Source organism: Anoplopoma fimbria, chromosome 4 (genome assembly GCF_027596085.1).
Source record: "Anoplopoma fimbria isolate UVic2021 breed Golden Eagle Sablefish chromosome 4, Afim_UVic_2022, whole genome shotgun sequence".
Classification (NCBI taxonomy): domain Eukaryota; kingdom Metazoa; phylum Chordata; class Actinopteri; order Perciformes; family Anoplopomatidae; genus Anoplopoma; species Anoplopoma fimbria.
In genome coordinates this window covers 15885251-15908774 of record NC_072452.1, presented here as the reverse complement: position 1 = coordinate 15908774, position 23524 = coordinate 15885251, and the positions used below count along the sequence as shown (strand labels likewise).

Genomic DNA, 23524 nt, shown 5'->3' with positions numbered 1-23524 from the left:
CCTGCATTGTTATTTCTTACACTAAAGAAACAATTGAGGGGAAATTAAATTAGAACTACAATTAAGTAACTGCCAAATATCTATCATGGTAACGTCATCAGTCAAAACCAGTTGCTAAGATACTCAGATATGATTTGTTTACACGCAAAACACCGAACTCCTGCTTTACATCACCTGTCGTAGTTCCGTATTCGTTTAATGATTTATCTTCACATTAAAAACTACATTTCCCAGAGCGTTGGGACCGGTCGGGCCCGTCGGGTAGCGAAGTTCGTTGACGGACTGAGTCAAATGCACGACACCGCATTCGAAACTCTATTTCCCAGAAGACCTTGCGCGGGGTAAAGCCGGAAGTGTGTGACTTTCGTGGTGGAAAAAAGTTCTCATAGTTTTTTTCACGCCAGTGTGAAAAACAAAGTCCTCTGTTGTGTTGAAGCCGTTTGAAGACGCCAAAGGTAAAAGTCTCTGTGGAATAAACACGTTGTTAAGACAGGTTTACGTTTAACAAGATGCCGTTAACACAGTTACGTGTCCGCTTTTCTCTGTTTCCTTTGAGTTCACTCATGTATTCAGCCGATTGGCTACAACTCTTCACTAGCTAGCTGATTAGCCAATCAATACTTGTGTGATTTAGCTCGATAGATAGCTGCTGAGCTTCTAGATTACATCAGGATTAGTGTTGGAGGTGTGTTTATCTTGTCCACACTGGTGTGAGACCTGCCAGTGTGGCAGATGCTAAGATCAAGCTAGGTCAACTTTAGAGAAAGTACTGCAGAGTTTAGCTTGGGCTTTCAAAAAGCACAGGCAGATTACAACATTTTAATCTCAGAGCTGCAGAAATTCTTTCTACATTGCAACACATTCACTGCAGAGAAATGCCAGGCATGCTGCTTCTGGGTGCCACACCTTTTTGAGTTTTTTGGTGAAGGGAGAAAGGGAGCTTTGGGTAGTACAACCACAGATAAACAAAAAAAAGCAGTGCACCTCCCTGTGTTAGTCATCATGGGAGAGAGGACGTCCAACCACAATGAAGTCCTCAGAGGCAGCTGAAGTGAACAGTGTGTTGGAGAGCATGGTGAATCCACTAGCTGGAGGCAAAGCACCATGACACCCATAACAGACGGCTTCACACAGCAAAATATTTTGTTTGACGAAAGGATCAGTGCATGTCAGATTTTTCAGTATGCACTGGTGGAATGGTATTTCTGAGTAAACAGCTTTAGTTTGGATTATCATCTAAAACTCATATTTCATTGACGCTAGAAAGAAAGCCAGTTGCTGGCCCAGCAATTTGACCTTCAAGGAATTTACGCTTTGGGCCTACAACTAATGGCTATTGTCATTATTGATTAATGTACTGGTTATTTTTCCATTAGTTTTCTTGTGACCAATTTTTTTTTTATTTCTGCTCTGGTCATGGATAGACAATAACTTTATTGTGAAATTCCATTACAAGTAACTTGAGTCCAAAACATTTCTTAGAGTTGCTTGTGACCAGCAAACACAGAAAAACAAAACAACTTGAAGTTGTTCTAAAAGTTTATATAATAACTTAAGATAAAGAAAAGTAAGCAACTCTACACATTTGTGAAACTGGAACCAGCAGTTGTTTGATGGTTGTGTTTGGTAAATATTGATAACACAACGGGGAAATTTGCAGGATTACAGCAGCAAAGAGGATAGTGCAAACAAGAGACATAGTAAAAACAAGATCAAAACAAGTACTATAAATAAGTCAAATAAATAGATAAAAAAAGAGGAAATAGCTCAGTTTTGAGCAGGAGCTGCTGTAACAGGCTGCCACTTGCGCGGTGCCATTTCTTTAACTGGCATATCATTATTTGGAACATATTGATTGATTAATTGTTAAAGTTGTTAATCTAAAAAAAAAAAATTACAGATTCACTATTCCCACTTTCCTACGTAATTATTTGCTGCCTTTATATGCTTTATGTCATTTTAAATTGATATTTGTTTTACTTGTCAACCAATGGTTTCTAGTACTAACATTTTGTTTTTGTCTGTGATGTTGACATGGACCAGAACCTCTTAAGGATGGCAAGTAAACCAGGCCCAGTTCAGATCGTCACAGTGTGTAAGGAGGATCACCTCTTTGCTTTGGACACAGAGGCTTTGGCTCGGGTCCTGTTGGCCCCCGAGGTCAGGGACAAAAATGTGGTGGTGCTGTCGGTGGCCGGAGCCTTCAGAAAGGGCAAGAGCTTCCTGCTTGATTTCATGCTCCGCTACATGTACAGAAAGGTGAGTCGCACTCTGTAACAGGATCTTTCAGTGCCCCACTTCACCAGACAGTTTATCTTACTCACCATATCTATCGACTGTACTCTGAGCTCAAGATCACCTGAAATATAGTCATTTTAACTAATGGGTGATAATGATACTGCAAATTCATCCTCTTGTGTTGAAGGTGTGATAACCTGTAAAATCACTAATAGTCTGATGTTGAATGCTTCATTAATGCCCATCCCTGCTGTAACATGTGAACTAACTTGTTTACATCACAGGAGTGTCTGAGAACGTAGTCATGATCTATAGTAAGGAGTGGAGTCAATGTCGATGCCCTTAATTCTTTTTGTACATGTAGTTTAAAATACCTAATAACTGGCATTACATTTGCTGTGCTAGTTGATCACTCACATTGATTTTGGTAACTCCATTACCTTTAACACCAAACCTATTTATTTGTACATAATCGTTAAATGTTTATCCTTACCTTTGTTCTTCTTTGATCTCCTTGTCTTTTATTTTTTTGTCTATTTCCATGTATATACAGTACCAGTCAAAAGTTTGGACACACCTTCTCATTCAATGGTTTTTCTTTATTTATATATATATATATATATATATATATATATATATATATATATATATATATATATATATTATATATTATATTACAGAACCAGTCAAAAGTTTGGACACACCTTCTCATTCAACTACTCTGAAGAATCTAAAATATAAAACATATTCTGGTTTGTTGAGCATTTGTTTGTTTACCACATAATTCCATATGTGTTCCTTCATAGTTTGGATGTCTTCAATATTAATCTACAATGTAGAAAAATAAATAAAAGAAAAACCATTGAATGAGAAGGTGTGTCCAAACTTTTGACTGGTACTGTACGTTAGTGAGTGGAAGAAACCAGAGTAAAATTCTTTGCTGATTCTGACCTTTGCTGCAGTGCCACCATCAGGCCAAATGTTTGTCATGTAACCAGTACAGCCAAAGTATCGCTAACTGGGTAATCATGGATAATTATGACCTGACTAAGATCTACAAGTACTAGTACTTTTCTGTGTTGATGAACAGCCAGGATTTTTTATTAACAATTTAGTGTGAAATGTGTGCAGCTGCTGCTATATTCTGCTGAATTATTGGAACTACGTGACGAGGCATGTTGAATTTTTTTGTATAAGCCAGAAGGTTTTTATGCAGCGAGTTTCATGTAGAAGCGTCATTTTGCCCCAAACTTATCTAAAAAGTGTATTTTGTATTTCTGCAGGATGATGAAAACTGGCTGGGTGACGATGAGGAGCCGCTGACGGGATTTTCTTGGAGAGGAGGTTCTGAACCAGAGACAACAGGCATCCAGCTGTGGAGCGAAGTTTTCCCCATCCAAAAGAGCGATGGAACAGAGGTACGTTAAATATATTTGTTTATCTATGGACCATATGTTTGTCAAGAAACAAAGTATTTAGAACTTAGATAATGATGTCAAATAATATCTATAAAAGGTTTCTACTTGGGTCAATATCTGATTTTTGTTTTTTCAAAATTCATCCCATATTTTCCTCTTATTAATCTTTTCACTTTTCATCTTTAGAGCTTCACTTTCTCATTTGTTTGCTTGACTTGCATGTTTGTTTTGCTAAAAAAAAAAGAAGGAAATCTACAATAAAAGTAGTGAACAATCTTGCTAATCAAATAATTGTTTCAGTAATAAATCAAGAAAAATGTCAAACATTTTCTGGTTGCAACTAATTAAATGTGATTATTTGCTTTTATGCCTCTGTGCCAGCGACAAGCATTATGTTTTCTGGTTGTACGTCAGTCCGTCTGTATGTAGCATCCTTCCATCTGGTCCATTCTTGTGAAGGGAATTTCTTTAAATTTGTCGTCCACCTGGACTCGGGGATGAATTGATTATTAGCAGCCTTGCAATGGGTACATTTTTGGAAGAAATTTGAGTAGTTTTCTAATATTGCACTCAGTGTTAATGTCTTTTTCTGTGTTTTTGTGGCAGGTGGCAGTAGTGTTGATGGACACTCAGGGAGCCTTTGATAACCAGTCCACCGTGAAGGACTGTGCCACCATCTTCGCCCTCAGCACCATGACCAGCTCAATACAGGTGACTGATCTCTGATTGTCGCTGATTTAATAATTTCTTTAAATTCATGTAATGTATGCTTAAATAGTATCTCTTTTTTAGATCTACAACCTGTCACAGAACATACAAGAGGACGATCTGCAGCAGCTACAGGTCTGTTTACTTAATCATGAGATCAGATTAGTCAGAGTCAACCTGAGCGTTACAGCAGGTATTTTGGTTAAATGGACTTGCATTTATATAGCACTTTTCTAGTCTTCTGCCTGCTGAAGGCGCTTTAATCTACATGTTAACATTCACCCATTAACACACACATTCATAGCATTCATGCCATGCAAGGTGCCAACCTGCCTGTCAGGATCTTTTATAATGCTCATTCACACACAGAGGCACAACCGAGGAGCGTTTTGTGGCTCAGTATCTTACACCTACATGTTCGAAGGATTGAGACACAGGATATGAAATACAAAGTTCTTATAATAAGCTTTTCTGCGTCTGACAGAAGGGTCTGTTCGTAATCTCACTTCTTAACATAAGTGCTCTTCAGATTTTTCTGTCTCAGTAATAACTTTGTATATTCATAGCTGTTCACGGAGTACGGTCGTCTTGCCATGGATGAGATCTTTCAGAAGCCCTTTCAGGTAAGAGAAACCACAATATGTGATTCATTCATTGCTGATGTTTGACATTCATCCGATTGTTGCTCTGTTTAACAAAATGTTCTTTAATTAAACATCTTTCATTGTCCTCTTACAGTCTTTGATGTTCCTGATCAGGGACTGGAGCTTTCCCTATGAATATTCCTACGGGTTCAAAGGAGGCAATGCATTCCTGGATAAACGGTTACAGGTACCAGTTCTGTCTTATTGAATTGGAAAATTATAATGAGTATACTTGGCTGATCTTAAATACTGAGTATTGGATTTTGCCTTACTGTTGATGTCTAAAGGTGAATGAGTCCCAGCATGAGGAGCTGCAAACAGTGAGGGATCACATCCATTCATGCTTCACCAACATTTCCTGCTTCCTGTTACCTCACCCTGGGTTGAAGGTTGCCACCAGCCCTAATTTTGAGGGGCAGCTTAATGGTAAGATCCCCCGTTTCAGTTTTCTACTGTGTTTATGGTTTGTGTTTAGCAGAATGCCGGATGTACCATGTGCTGTCCTAACTTTTGGCAAATATTTATTAACTCAGCTGTTGCCCCGGAGTTCAAAGACGAGCTGAGGAGCCTGATCCCTAAACTGCTGCATCCCGATCGTCTGTCTGAGAAAGAAATAAATGGAAACAAAGTCACTTGCAGGGGCCTGCTCGAGTTCTTCAAGGTAACATCTTCTCCATGTTAGCAGGAAAACATGTTAGCAGTTTTCCTGCTAAACCGGAGACAGTTTTTCATGTCTAATATTGTAATTTTCTTCCTACCAGGCTTACATCAAGATTTACCAGGGAGAAGATTTGCCACAGCCAAAGACTATGCTCATGGTATGTACAGGATTAACACAAGTTTTCACATGTAGTTTTCTTTTTGTTTTTTAACTTCAACACAATAAACATGTGGCACTTTTGTTTCACCAGGCTACAGCAGAGGCCAACAATCTGGCAGCCGTGGCAACAGCCAAAGATCAGTATAGCAAGAACATGGAGAAGGTGGGTTCACTTGAATGATGCATCAACTACCCTTTTTCACTCTGTTTGTTTATCATTGTTGGCACTGTGGGACATTGGAAAAGGTATTTTCATATAATCATGTCTACAAACGTTCTTTCTTTCTGCTCTAAGGTCTGCGGGGGCGACTTGCCCTATGTGGCCCCTGAGTCTCTGGAGGAAAAGCATCACTTTTACTTCCGAGAGGCTCTCCACAACTTCTCCAAGACCAAGAAGATGGGCGGACAAGATTTTTGTGACCGTTACCAAGCAGAGCTGGAAACAGAGCTGGAGGAAATGTGGCAGTCACTCAGCAAGCACAATGCGGTAAGAGACTACTCCATAAACATGAGAACCTTTATTTGACTTTGAAATAAATATCAGCAAGTTAAACATTGAAGTTGTCAGATTTATCAATCAAAACACAACTGTTTTACCACTACAACCGATTGATTGTTGTGTTTTATTATTGAATGCATCGCTGTTTAAGGCAGTGATATTATTTTCTAATCATCTGTTTTTTCTCTTTGCTGTAAAAAGGCAAAAAACCTCTTCAGTGCCTTCCGGACGCCTGCGGTGCTGTTTGTCCTGGTGTGCCTTCTCTACGTGCTGTCTGGTGTGTTGTTCTTCGTTGGCCTGTCTACCTTCGCCTTGGTGTGTGACTGCACTCTGGGTGTGGTCATGATGTCCATGCTGACGTGGGCCTTCATCCGCTACTCTGGACGGTACCAAAATGTGGGAGGAGCCATCGACCAGGCCGCAGGTGTCGTCCTCGAGCAGGTGAGAATAATGTGGCTGGTGTCTGTATGTAAGGCTTTCAGAGCCTTTAGCTTTGTCATTATAGACTTTGTTTAGTCACTGCATGTACCCATAAACGTCACTAGAGGGAGAAATTGATTTTGGGAAGAACAAAAATGGTATCCAGCAATCTCGGGGTAAGAGACATTTGTAATAATCCAGCTATTGACTCACCTGCCAAAAAACTGGTAAGAAAAACAAAATGGACAATTTAATATGTAAAGAGAAGTTCCATTCTAGTTTATAGAGGTATTTACTGTATGACAGAAGCTGGATATGAGCACAGTAACTTTAATTTTAAAATATGCTCACTGCCTTAAACAATAGGTCTGTAACATGTAACAACTCTAAGAACACAAGGGAAGGAGAGGGTTTTTAGATACAACCATCTAACAACAACAAGTACTTTTGTTGCAGTGTACTGGGTAGTAAACTTATCAATTTATTAGCTTGATGCTTGACATTGTTCACCAGGTGCAGTATTCGCTAACTTGGTGTGTCTGGTTTTTGGTGCAGGAACGGTTGCATACAGTGGGTTTACCAGAGCTGGTTTGCTTCTTAAAAACAGGGTTGGTAGGGGTGGTGAGACTGAACCGACCAGTACACAGTAAATGTGTATAAAAAACAATGAGCTGTTAGAGACACAAAAACGGTATATCTGCAGAGTTGGGTGATAATTATTTGTGGGTCCTTAAAGACTTGTATAATAGAATTGCAGGACTTGTATGTTTGGATTTTAGCTTGTAAACCTGCTAAAACACCGAATGTGGTTGAGGTCTGATTTGTTGATTTAACCGTCCTCATGACTGAATAAGGCAGGTAAGGGAAGCCTAGGCGCCACATCTAGTTGCTGGTTTTGCCAATTCAAACCGGTGTTAATGTTTAATTTAAATCCCTCTAGTAACCAAACCCCACCCACATATTCTGTTGCACATGGAAATACGATTCTCTGTGACTTTAACTATTGCCACCATTTTCATTTAGCCGTTAAGCTGGATCCAACATCAACAGAGTTCAAATAGAAAATTAAACTAACTTTGGTCTAGTCTGAAAGTCCTCAGAGGACGTTTGGAGTTCATCAAGTTGACACCTTTTTACTTATACAAAACCGGAAGTGGGTTTTATTCGTCGACTCAACTCTTTCCTGACAGATGAGACTGAGCGGCCTCAGTGAATTTACCACAAGCTAAAAAAAAAAAGAGGAAATGAGCGACTGTTGCAAGAAGCGCTTGACACAGTATGTCGTCACATTTAAAGTCACTTTTTGTTTCTCCTCTGTTTCCAGGCCACCGTGGTGATGAACAAGTCAAGAGGTGTGGGCACTGTAGACCAGAAGAAATCCAGATAAAGGACCTCTGGACCTTCGTATCTCGATGCAATGCTACCAGCACCCAACACAAGCACACATTCAGCACTAAAGCCTTATCATGCCTCCCATTGGAACAAACATGCAGATCAACCACATTGGCACAAGGTACAAACATGATGCCAATTCACCAGCATCTTTATAATGCACATTGAAGTCCTAGTTTATGTAAAGTTGACTGGATTCACTGAGGCAGGGATTCAAATCATCCCAACCCCTCTTATTGATACTTCATGTCTTAAATTGACACTGCCATCATTTTACAAGTTTACAATTGGTCTTAAGAGACATGTCAATGTTTACCTTTAAACCTTTGAACCTATAAAACACTTACTTGGTTTGTCAGGGTGATTATCAAAGAAAGCTTCTGCAGTAAATCTTATTACCTTAAAAAAACAAAACAGCTTTATAGCTTATATGTTTATACATATCACTTTGTGGCTATATTTTTTTACTTTGCGGCCTTAAAACATTCCATTCTGTTTGTAGATTTGCTTTATATTTGATATAAACTAGCATTTCTACTTTGAAAGGATAAGAGGATACGCACTTTCTATATAGCACAGTAGATTTTGGAAGTTGCATGTTATGGGAGTTCAGTTGAATCTCATTCGTCTCAAGTGCTTTGCCGTTTATTCCTTGATGGAACGTGTTACACTTTGTAGATTTTGATACTTTATGCTAGACTCTTCTAGGGAAAATGATATAGAGGAACTTGTATTCTGGACACTTTTCAACTCCAAAGATAAGACATTATTGGAATACTCAGAGGTGTTTAACGCACAAAATACTATCTACTAAGCTAGCGACCAGTCAGCCAAAGAGTTAGCTTTTAATATTTGATTTATACTTTGATTTAAACTCAGTGAAAAAACACTTTGCAACTCAAACATAGCAAGTGTTGAACAAACATAGAACAAATAACAAGCAGGATGTAAAACGGTAATAAGAATAAGGAGTAATAATCAGTAGATACCAATAGAAAATGTTACAGCATGGCTGTTGGTACACTTCTCCATTTTCAGTTGCACCTCAGATTAATTCTTGATGTAATGCTTTTAGCGGACATTTTGTAGCCTGTGCTATCAGCTCCACTGTGAGAAAACACTCTGTGATTCATCACTATGACGCATTGCTCACATTAGTGATCCGGCTGCAGCTGAAAGTTTCAATGTGATAATTACTGAACTCGGACTTCTTTTTTAATATGACAAAAAAAAAATTTGGTTAATTTTCACTTTAAGTTTATTTCAATCAAGCTTAAAACCATTGCGTGCTTAGGTCAGAGCTTTGCTTCAATAGAATTGCATGCAATGGTTACATAACATATAATGAAAACATTTAGCATAAAAATAATAAATGCTGACTATTTTCTTAGGTCCTCGGTTGCCTGCAGCATTTAACCATCAGCCGTATTTTTCCAAAATCAGTCGTTCTTGGAATTTAGAAGGTAGACTTCACAGTGGATTTATTATGTTTTAGTTTTCCTTTGCAGGGCCAAGCAGGACATCTCAGGCCAACTCAGAAAGAACACGTCATTGCATTAAAGGACTCTGATTATTTAAAACTATGCCTTACATCTCTTAACATGAGAGGTGGATTCTTTCAGAATTATTCAATTGGAGAACTGGAATGGTAATCATTTAGTATTGTATTCTAGGTCTTTAAAATGCCACAAGATTGTTAGACCTGAGAGCGGATGTAGGATAATATAGACTAATGATTTTTCATTGTGTACTTCAACAACTAACCATATATTAACTGCGCTCGAATACAGAATGGTCACAGAAAAGGCCAAAAAAACAGTGCATTAATCTCAGTTGTTCCATGATACTGTAGGTATAAATCATAAGAATACGAGGTCAAAAAAGAGTGTGAAAATATGGATGATGAGAGACTTTCTCAAGCCATGATTTCTGACCATCATTTTGCACCTTCTATGTCTGTCCCTTTGCACAAGAGGAGGAAACAAGCACTTTCTTTTGCACTCCTCCTCCTCCTCTTTGGTGCTTTTTGCACTCTGCTCATTCCAAAGGTAAACGCATGCAATATTGTTGTTAAAGCTAATGTAATAATCTCTTGCAGGGGTATTGTGGCCTTGACTTGAGAAATGCTGTTTTCTAAAGAATAAACAAAGCTTGAAACTGTAAATGCGCCTTTCCGATCCATTCTTTGTTTAAAAAGTGTCATCAGAGATGTAACTCAGCTGTAAATGTTGTACAAAACCAAAATGAGGATGAAGGATATTTGGTGTGTCTAACCTCACTGACCCAGCAGCAGGTTCATCATTACAAACACCTTCTGTGTGGCAAAGTGGTGATCAAAACCTCTCATATTTTACTCAAGCTTTTGATACATTTTCATTTAATGTATTTGAAAAGCCACACAATGTTCCTTTTCAGATTACATTTGAATATTTGACTCAGATAAGATAACATTTTATTAGATTAAACTTCATTGTCATTACACAGAGTGAGTACAAGTACAACAAAATGCAGTTTAGCATCGAACCAGAACCTGTAAACATAAGCAAAGTGCATAAAAATACAAATATTAATGATTATACAAAATGAACAATATGCCAATATTGAATATGTATGGTATGTGATACAATTAAAATATATACAATTTAAACAATATACAACATATAATGTAAAGATATGTAAACTACAGTCTGAGTAAATGTAGCTATGTACAGTAATTTAATATAAGCACTGAACTTACTGTTGTAGCTGCTGCACATACTATGTGTATATCTTAGCACATTCATACAAAGGCTACTAATATCTGTGTATTCTATATATTCTTATTACTCTATATAGTACTCTGCACTTTACGGCTTTTTGCCCTTCCGGTTTAGATGTGAAACTGAATTTCTTTGTCTCAGTACTTGCACCCTGATATGATAATTAAGTTGAATCTCATCTAATATTCATGAGCACCAACAATATATTATATGTTCAGAAGGACTTGTGTGACTGCTGTGTTACATTACATTACATTACAGTCATTTAGCAGACACTTTTATCCAAAGCGACTTACAATAAGTGTGTTCAACATAGGTATTCAAGAGAACTACTAGTCACCAGAAGTCACAAGTGCATCTCCTTTATTAGACAAGCATCTAAGAGCATAAACCAGAGCAATTATGTGCAGCATAAACAAATATCTGAAGATAATAAGATGTAACATTTAATATTCTGCCAGCTATGGTGGAACACTATTGTATGAGACACTGACACTATAGTCAACATATGAGTGTGTGTTTCCTTTCATTGAGTTAGTGTTGCTTGTTTGGCCACATGATGAATGTGGGTCATATTTTACAGGCTTTGTGTTTACAACCAGAGCACCGTTAAGCAGTAATGCGCATGTCCCACAGCAACAACACAGCCTCAGTATGAATGGAAGCCAGCTGTGATATTAAAGCGTTTATATGATTGTATTCTCCGGATCAATGTGTGCATTTATCTCGCTGCTTGATGTGTCACTTCTGCCGCTCCTCTTCCGCCTCTCATCCTCACTCTCTCTCTCTCTCTCTCTCTCTCCCTTCGTGTACAAAAAATCTGCTACAGCGAGTTTTGTGTCCCTTGTTTCCTTATATGGTGATCAGCGTCGCGGCCCGACCCTCCTCGCGCTGTGAGCGAGGCGCGTGCACTGACCGCCGCCGCTCACCGTTCACTTCCAAATATGGAAGTGAGTCCAACAAAAACCGCACGGGAGGGGCGGGGCGGAGGAGGGAGGAGGAGGGGGGAGAGAGAGAGAGAGAGAGGGGGAGAGGAGGAGGTGATGGCGGATAAATTCCTCTCATCCTGAACACCGTGTCTCGCTGTCTGGCTGCTGAGTTTCGGTTAAAACAACAGCTTCATTTATTCATCTCTGCTCGCGACATGGAGGATGAATCCGTCGCAGCTGAAGACTGAACATTTGGTGTTAAAGTCACAAAATGGCTTCTCAGACGCAGGGTGGATTAGACACTCCTACATGAATACAGGCTACCATGAAGTAAACCAGAAACGCAAAGGCTCATAGTTGTATTAAAGGCTTTAAGGAGGCGTTTTATATTTCACTATATTTAATGTCATTATCAGGTTCTTCGTCCTCACAAACACAGACACAGACTCAAACACAGACTCCCATCATGCTCTTCGTCCCTATTTGGTGTGTTTGATTTGTTCATCGGTGCTGACCGCGACCGCCAAAGGAAATAAAAAGTATTAATAGAATTGAAGGAAAACAGAAGAATAAAACAATAATTGAAGGATAACAGTGATAAGAGGTGTGACACTGTTTCCCTCAAATGGTGGCTGAGTGTCATGTGGTCAGTAACGTGTTAAACGTCTGTGGAGCCGTTTTATTTTATTTCATATTTAATCTTCGTGTTCAACATATTGATCTGAAGTTATTCATGTTTATATTCCATCTTAAGTGCGTTTCTACAACACAAACACGGAGTAAACCCGCCGCCGCCGCGAACAGCCGTCGGACTATTATGGGTAACAGACGAGCGCTCCCGCTCGTGCACTTGTCTTGTGTCGGGGGCGCGCTCAGAGGCGCGTTCACGAGGTGTATCAGTGTGTGAGCGAGAGCGGCGCTTCATCCTCTCCGCTCATTCACGAGACGACACAGCTGCAGTCATGGTAGGTCTCCGGTACCGGACACGGACCGACGGCCGGTGTAGTAATACTGTAATGTTACTGTACGGGTAGTTTAATAATAATGTAAGATTAGTTTATTAATAGTTTAATGTTGGTTTATGTTGGTTTAATGTTGGTTTAGGATGTTTAAGGTTGTTTGTGTGGTTTCGTGTCGGTGTTCATCGGTAAACGGAGCCGCGGCTCACACCGGGGCCGAGGGAGACACCGACACCGCCCCGTGAACACGGTGCTCCTCCTCGCGTTGATATAACCGTTATGACGGTATTAACGGGACGAGCACGGGGAGAGCAGGCCGGAGCCGCCGGCAGTCTGCGGACAGACGTCCCGGTCTCCGGTCCTCTTCTCCTCCGGTCCTCTCGTCTTCTCCCCGGTCCTCCGGTCCTCCGCCCCGGTCCTCCGGACGCTGCCCTCCCGCCGCCGGGCCCGTTATCCCGCCTCCACGTGATGATAACAGCGGACAGGTGCGTCGCCGCTATTGTTAGCCGAGGCTAGCCCCGTTAGCTCGTGCTAAGCTAACCCGACTCTCCTCTTTGTTCTCGCGCTCTCGCGGCTCGGACGCTGCCTGTCCGCGAGCTCCGGACCGGGTCTGGACCGGAGCCGGTGTCTCCGGTGGGTCTCTCTGGGTTCATCCTCCGACACCACCCGTCAGTGGACTCACATCTCCTCCTCCAGCACGTGCGTGTGCTGCATTCACGGCCCCACCCTGAATTTGGTGCAAAGACATTTTCTTCCTCTAACTCGGGCTCATCCGGGCTGAGACGCGTCCTCCTCCCTCGTCAGCACCTCGGCCCGCGTTAACCCGAGACGGAGGACCGGGTCCCGTTATTATCGACGGTATATAAGAGTTTGAACCACGCTCGAGCTAACGGGCCTCCGGGTCACGAGCGGTAATGCGCATCATCTTTTTGTTGCGCATCTAAAACGCACCGTCGTCCACACACACACACACACACACACACACACACACACACACACACACACACACACACACACGTCACGGCCATTAAACTATAGACAATTCAAATGGATGCTTGTCATTTATGCAAAATGAAATGGTTGTTTTTGTGCCTCACTGCAATGCGAAAAATATAAATAATCACACTGTTACATATCTGCATACCAACCGGATGCTCACCTAAATCTGCCACTGCACACTCTGCCTTTGCAGGGTTTGAATTTAAACCCATCAGGCCCATGTTTGCCATTGGAATAGGCTCCTATGAGGCCTCTACCTCAACTGTTACTCTATGTAAAGGCATCCAGGACTTGGATTATGACCACATTTATATTGAGCCACTTGAACCTTGACGTCTGTAAAAAGTACCTCGATTGAGATTAGGTAAGGCTGGAGTTTAGTGATCAACGTGGGGATATTAGTTTGCTGCAATAACAAAATATAAGCAGTATCTTGAGAATTGAAAATAGTTCATTGACTTTAAAGATGGTGTTTGTGTGGAGAAGATTTTGACTTGTAAATCACATGATCGTAATGATTTCTGATCATCCCCATGGGGGAAGGCTGCCGTGTGTCATGTGCTATCTCGTATGCAAAGATTGTAGACATTTGTAAACCTCAGCAAATCTTTTCCAAACGGACGAGGATATTTGTATTCATGTTCCTTGCAGTTATAGAAAGTACGATTCTTATTTTATTGATACACAGGGATTAAGGAAGTGAGTAAGGTTGTTTGCTGGTTAATTATTACTCTAAAATCTGCTGTTATCTCATACTGGTCTTTTACGCCCTGAGCAAACATACAGCGCCTGACTGTGCTGCTTTGCAGTTTAGTTCCTTTTCCGTCTTTCCTGCCCCCATTATTTCCTTTTCTTTGTTGTGTCTATTTTTCCTCTGACACATTGCTGGTAGAAAGCAGTTTTCTTCTCCTGAGACTGCATTTTCCTGTGTTTGAGTGCCTTAAACAGGAGTCAGAAGACCCAATTGAGTTATGGAGGGCTGTGACTCTGCAATGTGACTTGTATCTATAGGCCGTTTCTTCAAAAGCCCCATTGTTTGAGACTGAACGCTGTGCTTTAATGCTTAATTCCTGACCACACCCTCACCAACATGGTCATCTTCATGGAAGAGATGCACAGCTTTTTCACTCTGAAAAAACATGCTTTTAATACTTAATAGTCACAGTCACAGAAACTTGGACACACCTGTTAGCTGAACTTTAGTATTCATGTGAGAGATGGACTTTGGACATGCAGTACTGGCCACATATTTTATTTCTGTTCTTCATTATTGACCTTATACAACAATAATTAAAAGGCACTGACTGAGTCATCAGTGTTTTCATTTGTACCAAATTTGCTGACAATCTGATAACTTTCCGAATGCATTAGACAACTTAACTCTTCGACCACCATGACCAACGGCTTGTCGTGGCCACACCTTTGCATTTCAATCCTCCGAATCAATAGACTTTGTAATGAGTATTCCTGCTGTGTGTGAGAGTGGCATGCCGCCCTCTCTGGCCTTCAGTCTTTTTTATGTCTGCATTATTTATTGTATTGAAGTTGCCACTTCTGGCCTGTTAGCACAATTGCCTCATTCAGGCAAAACTCTCACGGTGGAGAAGGGCTGAAATGAACATTACTTTCATTAACAATTAGCCAGTTTGTTTAGATACATTTTTTTGGTCCATATGTCATTCAAGCCCACATTGAGATATTCAGTCTGCTTGTTTTGTCCGACCAGCTGCTCAAAACCTAAATATTAACTTAGTTTATTATCACAGGACAAAGAAAAACTAGCAAATATACACATTTGAAGGTTGGAACCAGCGATTTTTTTATTTAAAAAAAATTATTTGGGGTTTCAAAGGATAATCAATGTGGAACCTAAAAGCATTAGTTTCAATTTCCATTTAAAACTTTTTATATTTACATAACTTCGTCCGCCAGATCAATTCAAAGTAATTAAATCAGCCATTTAAGGTCCTGGCAATCGATTTTTCTGTGTATAAAAATGTGACGGAATTAAATTATATTTACCTTCATTCATATCTAGCTTTGTGTTGGTAACTTGTCATAACCATTACGGGTGGTATGCTATTTAAAATGACTTTTGCTGTGGTATCATTATCATTTAAAAAACAAAATGGACAGCTGCAAAAAAAGCAGCTTCCATGTTAATACTTTAAACTCTTGAGTTAACAAATGACTCTCTCCACAGGCCTCCGGTGTGAAAGTCACAGAGGAAGTTATCGCAGTCTTCAATGACATGAAGGTGCGTAAGGCTCAGGCGAATGAGGATGAGAAGAGGAAGAGAAAGAAGGCCATCCTGTTCTGCATGAGCAAGGACCTCAAGAACATTGTCCTGGATGACGGCAAAGAGATCCTTCTGGGTGACTTGGGAACCACCGTCCAGGACCCATACCAGCACTTTGTGAAGATGCTGCCCCCAGACGACTGTCGCTACGCTCTGTATGACGCCACCTATGAGACCAAAGAAACAAAGAAGGAGGACTTGGTCTTTATCTTCTGGTAAGAGGCGGCCATTATCGAAAATTACAGGTTTTTTCACAAATAATTAAAAAAAACAATTGGCTTTAATAATATTTCTCCTTCACTCACAGGGCTCCAGACAGCGCCCCCTTGAAGAGCAAGATGATCTATGCCAGCTCAAAAGACGCCATCAAGAGAAAATTCGAAGGTACATAGCAGCGTGTATATATGTTTTTGTTGTAATCATTCATGCATTTAACTATTATTTAATCTCGATTGATCATTAAGAGCAAGCTCTCATTCACAATGATGTTGAGAATATATAGTACATATTAAACACTTTTAACAAGTACAAGAAAAGTCATTCAGTAGACAATTTTAAGCAAATGCTGACTGGGGTAAAATGTCCGATGGGTACATGTGCATTGAGTTTTAAATTACACTACAAAGCACACATAAACTAAAATCAGATTTTCCCAGTTCTGTGCTAACTCTGGGTGCATTTAGTGTAGGTCAATCATTGGAGCCACAATGGTATGGTCCAGGGGTCCAGACCAATATTTTTAGAAAACATTTGCAATATTTGAATGACAATCTAGCTTATGTTACCAGGATATATCTATTTCTTTGTCCAACCACTTGTACAACATTGTAATGTTTTAACTTTTTTATTTTTTATTTCAGGTATTAAGCACGAGTGGCAGGTGAATGGTTTGGAAGACCTTAAAGACCGGCACACCCTGGCAGAAAAGCTTGGCGGCTCATCAGTAGTCAGCCTGGAAGGAGCCCCTATATAAATACTCCCCTCCTCCTCCTCCTCCTCCTCTGGCTACGATCGAGGCCTTTCAGACACATCTGTTGGGTTTAGCTGTTCATTCCAGTGTGGTTTGGAGACGGGCAAGAGCAGAACCTGCACCATTTGCGTGACTCTCGGGGTGGGATATTGTGGGTGGGTTTGGGGGTCAAGTGACAGTTTTAAAAACAAAAAAAGAAATTCCGCAAATGCAGACTGTCATTCCACTTCACGCAACATAAAGAATATGAACAAAACACACACAAAGGAAAAAATTAAGATACAACTGAGGAAGGATGATGATGTTAAAACTTAAATACACATATTGTTCATGTTTAAAGACAGGGTTTTGTTCTTTTTTTTTTTTTTTTTTTTTTTTTTTTTTTTTTTTTTTCAGGTTCCATTTTAATGATTCAGAGAAAGGGACAGACAATAACCGTTTTAGTTTTCCAAATGTTGAATCCTGACATAATCGTTCCAACTACATTTTTTTGCCAAACTTCTAGTTAAGTTTTGTAAGTGTGTGTAGTTGAGACTATTTATAGTATGAACTAATTCATAAGATCTATCAAAACCTTCTCTGGGGGGAACACGGTTAAATATATATATATATATTTTTCTTTCTTTTGTTTTGTTATTCAATTTGTTTTTGTTCGTTTTTTTCTTTTTGAACATGCAAATTCCAAAAATTTGAATGATTCCTTTTATTTTCCAGTTCTCGGTCAGATAACCATGGCATTTGATGTAGTTAACAGACAACATTCCTTGTTCTTGTTAAAACCAGGATCTCCTTGAATTAAAAACTTTGGTGTTATGAAGGTCTGATGGGAGCGATGTGTATATGAAGGAGCAGCGGTCAGAGTTAAGACTGAATATTGAATGGTGGATGTTTTGTATCGTCTCCTTATCTCTAATAAAAAGCACTAAACTACTGACTTGTTCTGCTCTTTTTCCACTTTTTATACTTTACTAAAAACAAAGAATAAAAAGCAGTTGGCCTACTGTTTTAAACTCCCGGTGTTTCAGGTTTTGAGTAATGGCTCACACATCGGTTTCTTTAATCTATAATAGCATCATGGTTGTGGATGGCATTCATTAAGAAATATTATCAAGGATGGTTCTCAGACCTTTCTGCACAAATTATTAAGTGATAAAGAATCTGTTCGTCCAATTAAAGAAGGGCAGCAACTAACTACTATATTCATTGTAAATTGATTGTTTTGTCAATAAAATGTCGGAAAATATTGTATTTATTGCCGATCCCAATAGCCTCACTCACAAATTGAATTATTCAAACAAGTTGAGTAGTTTTATTTGAACACTAAAACCCACAGATATTCAATTTACTATCATGGAAGATTAAACAACAGCAAATATTTACATTTGAGAACTTCGGACCAGTGAAATTTTGTAATTATTCTTTGGAAGAAAATCTACTCGTTTGAAGATTTATTTTCTGTCAATTTTATAAATTATTTCGACTGGATTCAATTTAAACCAATCGAGTGCTTCCGTTCAGTTCTATTGCAGTACTTGTTCTTACCAGAAGAGGGCGCTACAACATCACTTCTGAAGCTTCAAGTAAAGACCACTGACACAAACTGTTATAAATCTCTCTTTATTAAAATATATCAAGCATTTTTCAAAAAAATAAAATTAACACTCTGTCTCTCCAGTCCACATTGAGAAGAGCATATTGTCTGCTGAAATGTCAGGAAGCATCAGTGGTGGCATCAGAACTGTTTTTTAAATCTATGTATTATGTAGGTGTGAACGCAGATCAATTGGATAAACCAAATGATCCTAAAAGAGCAATAAAAATACTAAACCATTTCACCAAAGTCAGAAAAGAGAGCAGGAAAGATGTAAAGACAAAACGTCAATAGACTGCTGTCATCCACAGTAGGAAAATAATCTGGTGCTACTGACGCACTGCACACACAAGGACAAGTGTTTTTTCCCTCCTATAAAAAGTGGCTTATGTTAATAGGCGAATGCGGAAACACTGACTGTAGGCAAATACATATGAAAGGATGCCGTAGTGATGAGCTCACAGGCAGATTTGTCTAATAGGCCCAGAGGTTACAGGGGGAATTTAAAGGAGATTAAAGGACAGAAATCCCTCAATGAAGGGGATCCTAAAGTTATTTATCTGCTCTATTGGTGTGTTACTGAAGGGTGTTATTTTGGGTTTGATTTAATCTTGTTTCACTCTTCTTTCTTTAGGGAAATAAGATATTCCACCCCATATTTTTACACTTTGTGCTTTGCTACGGTCCCTCTTAGTCCTGCACACAGTCTAGTCGGTTTCCATGCACCCAGTAACAGATCTGAGCGAACTTCAGAGGAGTGATTCTCACGGCCACATTGTAATCCCTGTTCTCCCCATCTATTTCCAGCCACTGGTGTCCAGAGAAAATGCCGATGACCTTTCTTTCCCAGCGCTCTAAACTGTTGTCCCACACTCTTCCATACACTCCAGAGCCGCTTGCTCCAGGTCGGGCGTCACAGTGCTGGTATATCAGGTTGCTGGACTCTTCTTCCACTGGACAAAATCTGTACACAAGCTCTCCGGATCGGTCGCTGTCAAAGCCAGAGAAGTGGATGCGATTCCCCGCCAGGTCATCAGAGGAGGGAGCCACGGAGAGGCGCATGAAGGGACGTCGGTGAGGCCAACGCAGCTCCAGCAGGGCGTAATCAAAGTCCATGCTGACCTCCTGAGGGCCCTGGATCCAGCCCTTTGGCACGCGGGTACGTTTCACCCTCACCCAGCGGACCAGAGGCCTCTTGGAGGAGCTGAGGTCTGCTTTGGTGCCGTTGATGGATGGAGGGATCAGGAATCCCACCCTGAGCCTTCGCGCCCCCTTGACATAATCCTTTCCATCATGCACACAGTGGGCAGCTGTGAGGACATGCTGCTGAGACACGAGAACGCCGGTGCAGCCGGTGGAGATCCGCACAGCTGTGGAGAAAGGGTAGTCCAACAGGAAGTTGTCACCCTGGATGTTAAAACGTCCGTCTGCTCCGTAGATCTGCCGCCTCACGCGTCGGTGCCTGGGCTTCAGTCTCGGCCCTCTACCCGGTGAAGGGTGATCGAGGAGATCTCCTTCAAACTGCTCATCAGCCTCCACATCTACAGTGGTGAGAGTGCGGGAGCCGTCGGCGTACAGCGTCTCAAAACCCAGCTTCTCCGTGAGCTGCTCCTTCTGGGCCTCCTGCTCGCCTCTGTGGAAGCAGCTGGAGTTGCAGTGAGTGGTGAAGTCCAGCTGAGTGTGAGCGCTGAAGCGGGAGCGGATGAGAGGCGTCGGCGCGTGAGGGACGAGCGTTGGGACGTGGACCGGCGGAGGGTGAGGAGGGTGAAGAAGGGACCAGGTGAGAGGGAGGAGGAGCTGGAGGAGCATGAGCAGGTGAGTCAGCAAGAAGGAGCACTCGCGTGGCGTCATCATGGTGGCGGAAAACACTGAAACGACACAAAATGATTTGCTGTTACAGAAACAGTTTACAAATGTATCTTAGATTGCATGAATTCCTGCGTGTTTGTCAAGACATTCCGAAACAAGCTTACAAACTCTAATTCCCATAAATCTGTAAGACTTTTTACAGTTGGTTGTTGATTGTGAACCGCAGCAGTGATTTGTGAGGTCAGCTTGCAAAATCTAATGTTGCAACAGACGCCTGACTTTCTTCTGGTGTGACGGGGGAACAATGAACCTCTTGTTTCTGTAATATAGATTAACAGGAAAGCTAGGATTTCAACCTGATGGAAACAAACAAGCATTTTTCATGTGTGTTTGGTACAAAAGTCACAGAGAAATTGAAGAGGAAAGAAAAGAAAAGTTCATTAAAGAGGAAGCAAAGTGGCCACAGACATAGCAGAGAAACCAGAACAAAGCTGAGTGGTCAACACTAAAAGGAAAAAGAAATGCAGTGTGTGATTATTTCAGACATTTGAAAAAACAGGGTGTTGTTTCCTAGATGTCATCCACAAGACAGACATTCTGCATTATGGCAGACTTAACAAGAGGTTGAGAGATTACAGTGAATTCCCTGCAATCAAATATTTTACAAAGCTCAGAGACAAGACGTTGTTTTTCCATCAAACATTAACGACTTCACAGAGTATGTGGGGCTTTAGGGGCAGATTAGCAGCAACAAGGAGATACTTGATCCCTTCTTAAGGTCGTGGACTCGGAGGCACTCATGGCATGAAGAGAGCAGGTGTGTAAAAAAGTGAAAAAAACAAGTCGAGGCACGGCGGCAAAAACAGAGCATTATTGCTAACAAAGTGCAGGGTGGGGCCACTCACCTATGTGCAGCTTCTTTTAACACTACAAAGGAGGCAGCATTACAAAAAGAGCTTCTGTAAGCATTGGAAAGTACAAACTTCCTTCCATGTTGACGTGTCAGATACTTGACACAAGTGGCAGACAGTTACAGAGGATCTTAAGTGGTAAATTGACTGTTGAAGAAGTGTTAATCTGTGATGTAAAACTGTGGTACAACTTATTAAACACATGTAAAGTGATATGTTCATGCCCACTGTTAAACAGGCTGAAGTAAAGAGAATCTAAGTGATTTTCTGTGATGTAAAGGAATGAAATAAATGTGTTTTCAGAGCCTGTTCTCGTATTCAAACACATAGTTGGATTTTAAGAGAACATTTTCCAGCTCTTATCTAAAAACAACAGCTCTTCCTGAGGTTTGGGACTCATTCTGATTAAACCACAGTGAAATGATCCAGAGGACATCCCTGTGCTAAAATATAACTAGAGAGTGTTGATTCTGGGGCTGAAACAGAAACTTGAAGCTTATTATGGTGCATCTTTTAATTAGTGATGCATATTTTCACAGTTATCAGGCTATATTGCACATAAAAGTGAGAAAAACACTAAGAGTCTACTCTTTCAGTACCCAAATCACAGGCAGTCTGATACCTATAGAAGACTCCCTGTACAGCACCTAAATGTGATCTAATCCTGTCTGACATAACGTATGCAGCAGAGTCAAATGAAGTTCAGCTCCCTTTAGCATCTGTCATACAACAAAGAAGCACAAGTTCCCTTTCAGTTTTAACAAGGAAGATGGTTGAAGTGGGACCATGATTCAGTACGAAAACACCTGAAAACATCATACAGATGATCCCTTTTTCATTTATTTAATTTCCAATCATTGACCAGCTTTTCACCCTATCATTGGGTAATATTTAGCCTAAATAATCACCTTATATCTGGCTGCATAAGGCTGTGAAAACCCCTCTTTTAATTCATGTAAAGACCTCTAAATGCAGTAGTGGTGGTCTGTCCCAAACTGCTCGTTTTTAGTCATCCCAGTAGAAAAAGAGCAGCAGAAAGCAAACCCTCTGACAATTCCCAATCAAACCAATACACCTAACACATTACCTTTGGATTAGAGATCGATGGCTCGTGTTTACATCCCATTCAAGTGTTGCTCCCCATCAGACGAGTCCCTCGGGATCTTTCCGCAGGTTTCCCCTCATCCTCTCCGGTGACAGGCAGGTAGTTTTTCCCCAGAGGAAAGTCCTGCTCGCTCTTCTACAGCTTGTACAAATAAAGCTCAGTCGCTCTGAATGTCCGGACCCGGACCCGTCAGTCCTTCTACTGAAAACCTGCTCAGCTCAGACACACAGAGCCACAAATAAAAGTCACTTGTCTGAAAAGAAGTGTTGACTCTCTCCGGAGCGTCCTGCTCCTCGGCCCTAGAGCCCCGCCCAGCCTGCCTGCTGAGGGGCGGGGGGCCGTTAGTTAATGTTTGGCTACCAGTTTGATAAGAACCTTCAATTACAGCTTATTCTCACACTTAATATTGGTTTTTTTTATACATTCATTACACTTGATAATAGGTGGACACCATGTTAAACCAACACTATACCATGAGAAGTTTAATATAATTTTGGCACTCTATATATTTTTATTCACTACTATACTATAACTTTTTTTTTCGACATACTATGCTATGATGCTTCTATGACTTTTTACACAAACAATACTATGACTTTTTTTTGACATTCTATACTATCATGTTTTTTTGACATGCTATACTATGACTTTTTTTTGTCTTCTTATATTAAGTCCTTTTTGTCGACATACTAGTATGTATTTTTATTCAACATGTTATAATATTACTATTTTTGACACTATGAGTTTTTCGACATACTATATCATGACTTACTACGCTATGACTTTTTTTGTCTTCGTATATTATGACTTTTTTTCACATACTATACTATGATTTTTTGTCGACATACTATACCATGACGTTTTTTCGACATACTATACTATGACTTTTTTGTCTTCGTATATTCAGACTTTTTTCACATACTATACTATGACTTTTTGTCGACATACTATATTTTCACTTTTTTTCGACATACTATACTATGACGTTTTTTTGACATACTACACTATTGCTTTTTTTGTCTTCATATATTATGACTTTTTTTCACATACTATA

At 40.3% G+C, this 23524-nt stretch overlaps 3 protein-coding genes across 4 annotated transcripts; 2 read left to right on the top strand and 1 right to left on the bottom strand.

Moving 5' to 3' along the window:
* The first annotated feature begins 328 nt into the window (after nt 1-328).
* Nucleotides 329-10297, top strand: atl3 (atlastin 3). Of its 2 annotated transcripts, none has more exons than XM_054597108.1 (14): nt 329-455; nt 2044-2259; nt 3522-3656; nt 4263-4367; nt 4449-4499; nt 4931-4987; nt 5103-5195; nt 5296-5434; nt 5542-5669; nt 5770-5826; nt 5920-5991; nt 6124-6315; nt 6529-6768; nt 8072-10297. In XM_054597108.1, the coding sequence occupies exons 2-14, from the start codon at nt 2056-2058 to the stop codon at nt 8132-8134; spliced, it is 1536 nt and encodes a 511-aa protein (XP_054453083.1). In that variant the 5' UTR covers nt 329-455; nt 2044-2055; the 3' UTR covers nt 8135-10297. The 2 variants fall into 2 exon arrangements, with proteins under 2 accessions (XP_054453083.1, XP_054453082.1); XM_054597107.1 differs by lacking the exon at nt 329-455 and adding an exon at nt 691-1075.
* Nucleotides 10298-12692: 2395 nt separating this feature from the next.
* cfl1 (cofilin 1) lies at nt 12693-17985 on the top strand. Its single transcript, XM_054597742.1, has 4 exons — nt 12693-12792; nt 15989-16299; nt 16392-16468; nt 16945-17985. The coding sequence occupies exons 1-4, from the start codon at nt 12790-12792 to the stop codon at nt 17055-17057; spliced, it is 504 nt and encodes a 167-aa protein (XP_054453717.1). The 5' UTR covers nt 12693-12789; the 3' UTR covers nt 17058-17985.
* A 738-nt stretch (nt 17986-18723) lies between these two features.
* On the bottom strand, nt 18724-22647 carry LOC129090298 (serine protease 23). Its single transcript, XM_054597898.1, has 2 exons — nt 22453-22647; nt 18724-20513 (listed from the first exon to the last, which is right to left on the bottom strand). The coding sequence occupies exon 2, from the start codon at nt 20497-20499 to the stop codon at nt 19336-19338; it is 1164 nt and encodes a 387-aa protein (XP_054453873.1). The 5' UTR covers nt 20500-20513; nt 22453-22647; the 3' UTR covers nt 18724-19335.
* Between the last annotated feature and the right edge of the window lie 877 nt (nt 22648-23524).

Excerpts from the sequence above, each read along its gene's own strand:
- atl3 (XM_054597107.1), top strand. The coding sequence starts at position 1,028 with ATGAAGTCCTCAGAGGCAGCTGAAGTGAACAGTGTGTTGGAGAGCATG. Across the intron at positions 4,368-4,448 it reads CCATGACCAGCTCAATACAG|ATCTACAACCTGTCACAGAA; the intron begins GTGACTGATCTC and ends TCTCTTTTTTAG. Across the intron at positions 5,435-5,541 it reads TTTTGAGGGGCAGCTTAATG|CTGTTGCCCCGGAGTTCAAA; the intron begins GTAAGATCCCCC and ends TTATTAACTCAG.
- cfl1 (XM_054597742.1), top strand. Across the intron at positions 16,300-16,391 it reads GACTTGGTCTTTATCTTCTG|GGCTCCAGACAGCGCCCCCT; the intron begins GTAAGAGGCGGC and ends CTTCACTCACAG. Across the intron at positions 16,469-16,944 it reads CATCAAGAGAAAATTCGAAG|GTATTAAGCACGAGTGGCAG; the intron begins GTACATAGCAGC and ends TTTTTATTTCAG.
- LOC129090298 (XM_054597898.1), bottom strand. The coding sequence starts at position 20,499 with ATGATGACGCCACGCGAGTGCTCCTTCTTGCTGACTCACCTGCTCATG.